The following is a 10,896-nucleotide window of genomic DNA, read 5'->3' as shown; positions in this document are numbered from 1 at the left end:
GAGATATGCCCATTCAAAGTTTGCAATTTCAATCGGTTGCTATAGCGCCCCCCTTTGGCCAATTGATGTAATATTGCTTCATTCGCATCCTCCCATGACCCTCTACCACTGTGCCAAATTTCACATGGATTGACCAAGTCAGTGAGGAGAAAAACGTGGAACAGACACACAGACATACCCACAGACACACAGAGTTTTCGTCATTATATAGTAAGATATTTCAAGCTCATGAAAATTGATCATTTAATAACATGACAGGCATATAAGGCCTACAACTGTAGTAACCCAACTAATAAACATATTGGCCTACACTGCACATTTGCTAACTTTTTGCTAAATTCGGGAGAAACTTACTGTCGCAAGTAGACAAAATGTAATAAAATAAACGTCTAAATGTATAATTTGAATGTTTTCTTTATAGCAGTTTGAAAGAAATCTCAAAATTGACCACTGCATGAAAAATGTTTTTGCCTGCCATGTCTCGCCATAAGTCTAGTGCACTTGCTCTATGGGCCGTATAATGTGGAATATCCAGGTGATTTCATACAACGCAAATCAAGCTTATTCGGCTTTATGCACCTCTGACCAATTCTCATATAACTGGCGCTTTGAGCACCACGAGCCAAGCGCCATGAAGTTTCATTATATTTGAGAGAAGGCAGACATCTCTACGACTGATAACTCCAACACTTGGCAGCTCACACCAAAAAAATCTAGATTGATAAATAGCTCTACAGGCAAGTGGGAAAATATGTTTGAGCTTTCTCTTTAACCTCTAAAAGCAATATCAAAAAGCTGTGTTGTGTTTTATAACCACAATTAGCAATATTCCTAAATTCCACTTTAATCTCCCAGCTTCCATCTCTGGGGTATGGATGGAGGAATTCGGTCCAATAAGAGCTCTATTGTTCTGCCAGGCGTGGAGCTGTAGGTAAAGCTCCCCCACACAGCGAGCCTCAGTGAGCCGCTTGGTTCACCTACGTTTTTGGCCGGAGAGATTACCGGGCGCTGAGCTGCTTTGGGTCCAGAGGCCCTGGAGGTTAATGCTGAAGAGAATGGCGAATAGGCAGGCCTCTGTATGTGCACACATACACTGCTGGAATTCAGCTACAGCTCATGCATTGCACACACACACATATATATACACAGTGATACACTCAATCTGTTTTGGCATCTCTGGTTTCTGTATCTGCAAAGCTCAAACTACAGCAAATCTGACCCACGGTTTACACTTGATGGCACACAGGAAACAAGAAGCAGAGCGAGGAGGGAGACAGAGAAAGTAGAGACGGGGTGTTGAAATAGCTGAGATAACATTTTTGTAAATATTTCTTGATGATAATAAACGCCAAGAAACTGGCAGCGTTCTTGCCTCCAGGCACGTTCGTGATGGTGAGAGGTGAGACGTGGAAGATTTGGTTTTTCATTTATCAGCAGCAGTGCCGGTCTCCTTATGAGATAGCACAGTGAGCAAAGTGTTTACAAATCCATCACATAGCTTTAAAAGTGAGAAGAGTGGGATCGTGAGTGTTCTCCTGTGTGTGTGTTACATGAGAAGTAGAGCTTGTGTAGCCTGTAGGACAAACCGTTCTCATTAAGTTTATGTTATGTAAACTGTGACATTGTGATGCTTGATCTCAGACTTGGTGACAGATCTTATTGTACATGTTCCTGTTTAGTTTGAGAGCTTTCATATCCAGCTAGTTGTTTGCTTGTTGTAGCTGCTGCCACATCCTCCAGGAGAGACACAGGAGAGATGTGTAGCGTGTGTTTGTGTTCTGTATGCATGCAGCACTTTGAAATGAGGACCTCCTGGATAGGTAAAACACAGAACAAAAGAAGCAGTCGAGGGGTCGCCAAGGTCAGGTGCATTCATCAAATAGTGTTGTGAGCTCTGAGAATGTTTTAACAACGGTAGAGTGAGGGCAGGCACGGATGTGAGTAGGAGTGAACGTTATGGCCTTGACAGTTGACATTGGGAATTCTTCCCAGGCACGGAGAGAAACGGAGCCAAAAGTTTGTTCCATGATCGCTGAGGAGGGCGGTATCTGCGCTGGGTGGAAAGCAGCGAGGGCAGGGAGGGATTCTGGTGTGACGGGGGAGACCAGGAGAGTTTCAGAGGGAGTGGAGGGTCTTCCACTGGAATGTGCCTTGCGTGAATGCCAAGTCAGTGCCACACAGGCTCCCTTTCTCCGTATTTATCTATCAGTGACACTGAACCTGTAGTTGTAAGGTTTCTGTCTAACAGCAATAAATAAAGGTGTCTAGTAAAGTTGGTAGTAAGTTTACAGCCCAGTCGCCAGAATAAAATGTTGACATATGTTTCTGCAAACCACAGATGTGTTACATTTGTCATATATATAAAATGTATGGTATAAGTGTTTTTAACATCAACAGTAGGGCTGCCAAGAAGCTATTTAGTTTTCAGTAATGGAAATGATATTTCAACATGTCTAAATGTCATTTTGACAAATTAAAATGTTAATTTAAGATGTTACAAATATATTTAATCAAATTATAGATATCAGTAATTCCAGTTTTTCTTCCTCCCACAGTCCAAAGACATGCAGGTTAGGTTAACTTCGGACTCTAAAATGCCCGTAGGTGTGAATTTGAGCGTGAATAGGGGTCCGTCTTTGTGTGTCACCCCTGTGATAGTCTGGTGACCTGTCCTGGGTGTACCCCGCCTCTCGCCAAAAGTCAGCTGGGATAGGCTGGGATATGACGTATGGCTCAGATTACATGCGTATGAGCTGTGGATGCCGTGACACCTATTCAAGTATAAAGCCGAGCAGCAGACAACCAAAACAAAAGCAGGTGTTTTCCAATGAGAGTTCGGGACATGTCCAGCTGTGTTAGTAGCGACCAAACCAGGTTTTTTAAGCAAAAACATGTCCTCCTAACCCTTACCTACGTGTTTTTTGTGCATAAAACCAACCACACGTTAACAATAGTGTTGTCACAAAATAAAACTAAAAACTGAAATATAAAAAAAATATAAAGTTTTAGCATATCCGCTAGATATGAAAATACAAATGTAACTAAACTGTGGTTTGCAGAAAAGTACAATGCCAATATTTATTCTGACGACTGGGTTGAAGTTTACCTTAAAGGACTTGTTCAACATATTGGCGAATAAACTTATTCACTTTCTTCCTGAGAATTAGATGGAAAGATCAATACCACTTTTATGTCTATACAGTAGATTAAAAGCTACAGCTGGTTAGCTTAGCTTAGCACAAAGACTGGAAATGGGGGAAACCACTAGCTTAGCTCTATCCACAGGCAACAGAATCTGCCTATTAGTGGGGTAACTTCTGGACAAGAAATAGTCCAACACATAACACAGTGTTGAACTACTACGTGATGTTTTTACACTTTGTTTTTTCTGCTAATTATACAAGCAAGAGAAGAACATGTTGATTAATGAGTGTAAGGTGCTGATTGGCAGATTTTATATTGAGCTAAGATGATCAGCTCCTGGTAGTGACTTTATGTTTACCAACCTAAGAGTGGTGTCGATTTTATCATCCAACTTTCTGCAAACATGTCCCAAAATGCCCAGCTGTTCCTCTGAGGATGATTGATGCTGCAGAATACCTTTTCTATCTACCTGTGTGATTACATTAACTTAAAAAGATGGGCCTAAACTTGGATGATGGATGTGTATGAGTTTAGGTTTGATGGAGAGCACATTTCATCAGTTCAGAGCCAATGAAGCCCAAAACAAAATTTCAAAAAATGCACATCCATCAATCTGAGCATGAGGCTGCTTTTCTGAATTCCTGTTGACTTTATGAAATCGAACTCTTTTCGTAGAGAATAAATCACTCACAAAAAAACATCAGAGATAAGAAGCTAACGTGCAACAGATGGGGATAATCATTCCAGCCTCTGCAGTTCAAGAATCAAATGCTCCCTTGTCTGCTGTTTTCTGTCAGGAGCCCAAGGTGAAGAAGATCATGTCGAAGAAAGAGAGGAGGGAGAAGAAGATGTTCTCCACTAAAGATGACGAGCACTTCTTGTTGACTGGAGTCAAGCTGGCTGACCGCAGAGGGTGAGGTTACACACACAATATGACCTTTATCAGTACATGTGTCTCTGTACGTACATCACATTTCCATCAGAATGTATGTCTTCAAACTTACTTTAAGTACAAAATGTCACACTCTTCACACTGACATTTAGATAGCCTTTTAGATATGGTTACACCATGTCAGCCATTGGGAATTATGGACAGTGGGGATGAAATTATCCAAATAGGAACCCTCATCTACACCCACTGCATTGCCAGCATTACAATCCACCATCCACCCTTTGCTCTAATGCCAACGCAGGCAGTTTCAAATAAGCTCTTAGTCATTGCCCTTGTAGTGACAGAGATGGAGTGTCGACAGCCATTTCCAAATCCAGTGTCATAGACCCAACCAGGCTTTGTTTTGTATACATATACTCAACATGATTACACAACACAACAGTCAGTCATTTCAAAACACAGACAAGATTTTCTCGCATATAAAAGTGGGACAGATATATTCCTCAGTTAACCCGAAAAGAAAACAAAGAGAGGAAAGTCAAATCAAACATTGATTGAAGAAATAACTGCAAGGCATTAAATCACAACATCAAATCATGAATGAACAAAAAAATTGAATCTTTATCTATTACCATTTCCAAATCCAGTGTTTATGATGTGTTACTTTGTGCAATTCCAAGACTGTTTAGGGACCCCAGTACAATGTTGGGGTCTAACATGTAACTAGTTAGAGTAATTAAATTACAGTTCCTAATCGAGATGTTGGTGATTACAAAGGGGTTTCATTCGACTATATGACTTTCATGAAAAAGTTTCTTTGTAGAATATGAATTAAGCATAGTGTTCAGGCAGGACTCAATGTCAAGCTCAGCTCACATCCCAGCTACATCAGCTGATCTCAAACAGCCCAATCAACTGATGGAGCAGCTGATTGATGGATTGATTGGCAAATCTCATTCAGGACACTCTATTTAAACTGCTCTGCAACCTGCCTCCATCCCAGCTCCTCCTTTTCATGTTGACTTATCAGTGTCATTTCTGTTTGTCATCGATGCTGCTCTGTTCTATTCCCGGGGGGTCTTTGCTGCTGCTGTCCCTGCCTTAGGCTTTCCATGTAGGCACATGGAAGGGCAGGGAGGTTTGCTCTATCTGCCTGCGGCTTTCCTCATTTGCACGTGGAAGGGCAGAGAGGTTTGCTCACCCTGCCTTAAGGGCCGTCCACACCAAGAAAGATAACTGTAACGTTAACTATAACGATAACAATGGCAGCATCCACACCAATGAACGATATCGGTGTGTTGCTAGGTTACGCCAAACACACACTGCTCGGTGCGGTCGGCAGGGGAGGGATGAGTGCAGCAAATCTACCAGCCACTTGCATATTTCACCAGCATTCAGCTGGTAACGTTTAATGGTGCTAATTTTGGTCCGTGAACGGTGGTGATAATAATCATAAGGAGGCAAGACAGTTGTTGTCATTCATGTTTAGCTACGTGAGGTAATGCTAGTTAGCATAACAGCTAACGTTGGCTATTCAAAAACGTCTTATCTCTGTGAACAAAAACACTCACCACTTATGCCAAGGGTGCACCCGATTGCGTCCCAGATGTCCCTCTTCTTGGTCGCATCTTTATAAAGTCACTCACTCTTATCATAGAGGGGTGGATTTTTTTGTACCTCGGTGATTAGCCTCTCTCCTACGTCGTCCGCCATGTTGAATGAGTCTGTGAGTGACGTAGTGACGTGATGAACGTCTCGACCTGTCATTTCGGATGGATTTTGATTGGCTGTCAGTGTTTCTATCGTTCATCAAATCGCTCTGAAAGTGATCCGAACGATATCGTCCACCGCTATCGTTGTCGTTATAGTTCTTGGTGTGGACGGCCCTTTAGGCTTTCCATGTAGGCACATAGAAGGGCAGGGAGGTTTGCTCTCTCTCATATGCGCGTGGAAGGGCAGAGAGGTGTGCTCTGTCCACCTTAGGCTTTCTGCATAGGCCTGATGAAAGGCAGAGAGGCCCCAGAACAGAGCCATATCACCAAATATAATACTGCAAATGGACATTAAGTTTTCTTTGACTGAAGTGATTCTGACTGAACATTCATTCTGTTGCTTTGCATCTCGTTTATAACAGAAAAGAAAAGTAATAGAAAAGTAATCAAAATGTTGCATTACTTGCTACATTTTTAAGAGGGTAACTTATAATTTGTAACCTATTACATAAAAGTAACCTTTCCAACACTGCACCAGTAAATATTCAAATACACGATTTCGACTTGTCAGATTTTACAGAGCTAGGTCAAACCCACAAATGAAGGGGGGTAAGGTGTCAGTCAAACCCTACAATGCTTTTGGAATTGCAAAATTCCATCGATGGGTCCTGTGAGAAGGAAGCATCTGTGGTAGGGCTGTTGTGCTAGATTGCATTGTTTAGGTAATTACTCCTCAACAATACCAGCTATATGTTTTGTAACTTTGTGCTAAAAATACTGGTGTCACTCGGGCATGTTAAATGTATGTCAGACCCAGATTGTTCCTGGTTCACATCAGTGTAAATGGGATATACACAGTGGTCATTACTGGTCAAGTGTGTGTCGCAAAAGTATTTAGAAACTTGATTAGAAATAATGGAGTCAGGTCCAAGCACTTGTATTTGTTTATACGTAATTCAGAGCTTCGTTTGCCAGCATTTTTTAACTTTCAGACCCTTTGAGGAAGTGGAACATGTATGAAGAGGAAAACCTGAGTTAATCACCCCTCTGGGACAAACAACCGGGAATTCCTATATAATGGTTTACTGTATGGGGGAAGGTTAAAGTCTCCAGTGTAAATTTATCTCATACCTTATCGAGTCATAGTTAAGATGTGAGTGGTCAGCTGGTTATTTTATGTGCTAAAGCCTTGTCCAACGGCTGCTTTTTAAAGGGACAGTGCACCCCAAAATCCAAAACACACTTAGACTTACCTACAGTGCTTCCTGTTTCTTTCTCTCAAGGTCTCACAAGAAAATCAAGGACGATGAGAAGGAGAAGGAAAAGAAGGACAAGCCAGAGAAGGGCCACTGTTTCTGGGATAGCGTCACCATGACGATGAGGCAGATCTCCCCCACCAAAAAACTGGAGAAGATGGAGGGCTGGGAGCCGCCTCACCTGGAGAACTTACCTGAGACTGTGACTGACGAAGCCCCAGAGGACAAGAGCCAGAAAGGGGACTCGCCAGTGTCCCTCCCCGACACTTTCGGCCTCCCGTTGGAGCTGGCCTCCTGGGCGGGCCGTGGTTTTGAGGAGGACTCCTCCCGCTATGCTAATCTCTCGGACTCCAAGGATTCAACAGCTGCCGACAGGTGGACAGCCCGCGCCAAAGTCAAGCTGGCCGGCATCAGCAGGATGAGCAGAGGGATTGTGTCAGAGAGCGCTTGGGAGGGGTTTAAATAGGAGCCATTGTTACCTTGGATACCCCTCCCTCCTCACTTGTGTACCATCGATAAAGAGGATGAAGACCTGAACCAAATATCTGCTCGTCTCTGTAGTCTAGTTCTGGACGACACCGGTGTTAACTGGTATTGAGATGCTATTATAAAGCCCTGATTATAACACATGAAGTTTGTCCTTATTGTTTTAGCTTTGAAAGTCCTTAAAGACAATATCAGTCAGTTTTATCACTGGGCTCTTTTTGCCACTTTTGAATCACTGACGTAAACTGTAAATTACAACAAATAAAAGCCTTAAACTACTGTACCATTTTAACTGTGATCCACTGGCCTGGCATTTAGACATTTCATATTGTCAAGAAATAAGAGGAGTGATTTTTTTAATGTAATTATTGTCGCTGTCAGTGGTAGAGAATCAATGAAGAATATGCAAATCTGCTACTGAAGACTTGTTAGCTTTCACTTCCTTTCTGTCTATGCAGCATCTGAGTCTGGAGCCGTAACTTATACATCAAAATTGGGCTTAAAGGAATACTTCACCCCCAAAATGACCATTTGTGTATCAATTACTCACCCCAAGTTGTGTTGAATTCTTGAAGGAAACTCTTGCATGCCTTAGTGAACAAAGAATCCAAAAGCAGAGAATGTTCTTAATGAATTGAAGTCACGGGGGTCCGCGTCTCACAGCAGCAAAACTATATCAAAAAACCTGCCGACAAACTTTCACACAACTCGTGCAGTATAATCCGAGTCTCATTTATCTAGTCGTATTCTCAACACTTCCCAAACAGGCAGCCCTTTCTGACAGGGAACTGAACTAAAAGTGAAACTTACCTATACTCTCCTCAAAGCCAGACTCCATTGACAAAAACAGTTATTTTACCTCGCTGAACACGGGAGCTGCTGGTCTAGTGCTGCCTCGATCAGTTAGTTTCATGTGTAATTGCGTTACTTTTTTGACTGCAAACTAATGCTCTTAAATGCCAAAGTCACACAATGACACCATCAAACTCACTAAACAAGGCAGCGGTCGACCAGCAGCTCCTGTGTATAGCGAAGTAAAATGACTGTTTTTGTCAGTGGAGTCTGGTTTGAAGAGAGCATATATTTTCTCCATTTTTGGATTCATGGAGTGACACCTGCGAGTCAACTCAAGCTGCACTGATTCATACACGCACGTCATATGTCACTCTACATATGACATCTACAAACACACACCCTCCCAATTTGGCGGCCTATTTAAGCTGCAAAATCTTCCCAGCTCTCCCTTTGCCTCATCAGTGCTGCTTCTTGCCCTTTCAGCCCCACCTCCAACACAGCATCCACCTGTAGGCTCCGGCTAGAGGGGCATATCTGCGGGGAGTGATGAGGCCGGAGTCTAGATGCCAAACTCTATGCTCTGCTGTTGAAATAAACATTTAAAACGTGACTGAATTAGTTTTCTTCATGAATTCAGCATAACAAGGGTCCAGCAACTGATATACAAATAACTGTTTGGGGCGTGAAGTACTCCTTACAAAATTTGTGCAATCATGAAACAGGTTATGAAACACTTTGGATCTGGAATATCTGTGTGTATGTTTGTGCGTGTGAGTTTGTGGATGGACATGCATGCACATTTTTGTGGTGAATCACAGTCGGCATCGTTACGGAGACTTGAATATCTGTTGTGCAAAAACGAAATCTAATTAATCTAAGCAGCCCCCACAGTATCATAGATTAATACACACTTAAATCTGATGCTGAATGATGTTTATAAAATTTGTAATGATGACTGTGTTTACCTGTAACAGAAAAGCAGCGACTCCCTGCACCTGTGAAGTGCCTTGTATCTATAGAGTAACATCATGTGTTTGCCATAAGTTTGAAAGACACCATCCTCTGAGCACAAACCTGCTGAGCTCATTATAATCTATGCAGGAGCACGTGGGTCAGCCCAGCATCAGCCATTGAAACACTTACCGGTTTCCAGTTATAATCCCTGGATGCCATTAACTTCACCAGCAGGTACAGCAGAAGTGTTTGTGCTACATTATAAAAACCTGCTCAGTTCTTTAATGCTGTTTGTTAATGATTTTTCTTTCCACACTATCTGTCTTTGCTTCTCTCTTATCTTCTGTTTTAATCTGTTTACTGAATTTGTTTGATACTGCAGTCTGCTTCATTGCAGCCAGAAGTGTACACAGACACAGGTCCACTTTCAGGAATGCCTGTATCCTGTATTTATTCACTGAATGCCTGGGTCACATTTTCTTAAGTGGAATAAAGATCTAGTCTGACTGTCTGGCTCTACGTTTATTCAACACATTGCAGTCTGGAGTAAATCTACGCCTTAATTTACTGGGCTTTGCTTTCACCACCCAGATGGTTTCCAATGATACTGTGGTCAAAACAGAAACATTCTTCCCAAGTTTATTTTTATCACCAGTGTCTGGTCAGACACTTGTGAAAAACACTGAAGGGTGTAGGTTTTGTTTAAACACTGGGGGAGACAAATACTAAATGGGGGGGTTGGGGGTCCTACCCCACTAAATTTTGAGAATCAATTACTTAATTTCCTGCATTTGGGTAAAGTTGAATGCATCAGTGCCTATTATTGTTTATGGCGTAAATGTCTTAAATATGGTCAAAATAAAAAAGTCCTTTGCTACTTTCATATTGAAGGGGACGTCCCCTAACCCCCATCCCCCCAAATCTAGGCCTATAAACATACTGTAAAGTCATTTAAAAAATGGGAAACCATAGAAATTGTTCTGTAAAATAACACTTTGCCTCAATTTCCAAACCCTTAAATTTGCATACTGTAGTTAGTCTCCATTTCTTGTTGCTTCCCATTAAACTGCCTTTAGAAAAACTGAGACTGGGGCATGATAGGAGGAATATTAATCATGAAACTCTGCTCCTGTGATGACTGACAAACTATTTTACCTTGCCATTTCAAAGAGAAGACGTTAATCCAAGTGTGGAAACTACAATTAGGTCAAGTCTAAACTAAAATTACAGTCTTGCAGTTGTATGCCTCTGCTAACCAGTCAAGTTACAGATTACATCCATGTCTGTCCAGACTCATATGTAGCCATGACTGTAGACGATGCTTCGAATATGGATGTTGCTGCAAAGAATAAAAATAAATAATTAAAACTGACACCCCAAGATCAGTGTCACCAATTAAGCATCTGACCAAATGTCTCCCCTTCTGTTCCTGACTTATGGTGTTAAATAACAGCCAGAAAAAAAGTGTACTGGAAGAACAACAACCATTAGACGTGTGTGAAATTTTGTCATAATCGGTGAATTCATTTTTGAGTTATGGCCAAAAACATGTTTTGTGAGGTCACAGTGGCTTTGACCTTTGACCACTAAGGGACGTTTGTGCCAAATCTGATGAAATATTCTAACAGTTAACAAAATACAAATATTTCTGAGTTCA

General features: G+C 41.7%; 1 protein-coding gene across 1 annotated transcript in view; it reads left to right on the top strand.

The window, feature by feature from the left end:
• si:ch211-225h24.2 (uncharacterized protein LOC564539 homolog) overlaps positions 1-7,782 on the top strand; it is a 24,160-nt gene extending 16,378 nt beyond the window's left edge. The window contains exons 3-4 of the mRNA XM_050058368.1: positions 3,942-4,057; positions 7,032-7,782. Coding sequence (XP_049914325.1) covers positions 3,942-4,057; positions 7,032-7,470 — 555 coding nt within the window. The 3' untranslated portion in view covers positions 7,471-7,782. The remainder of the gene's footprint in view (positions 1-3,941; positions 4,058-7,031) is intronic.
• The last annotated feature ends 3,114 nt before the right edge of the window (positions 7,783-10,896 follow it).

This window comes from Epinephelus moara, chromosome 12 (genome assembly GCF_006386435.1).
Source record: "Epinephelus moara isolate mb chromosome 12, YSFRI_EMoa_1.0, whole genome shotgun sequence".
In the NCBI taxonomy this organism is placed as follows: Eukaryota; Metazoa; Chordata; class Actinopteri; order Perciformes; family Serranidae; genus Epinephelus; species Epinephelus moara.
This window is presented reverse-complemented; position numbering and strand designations above follow the sequence as displayed.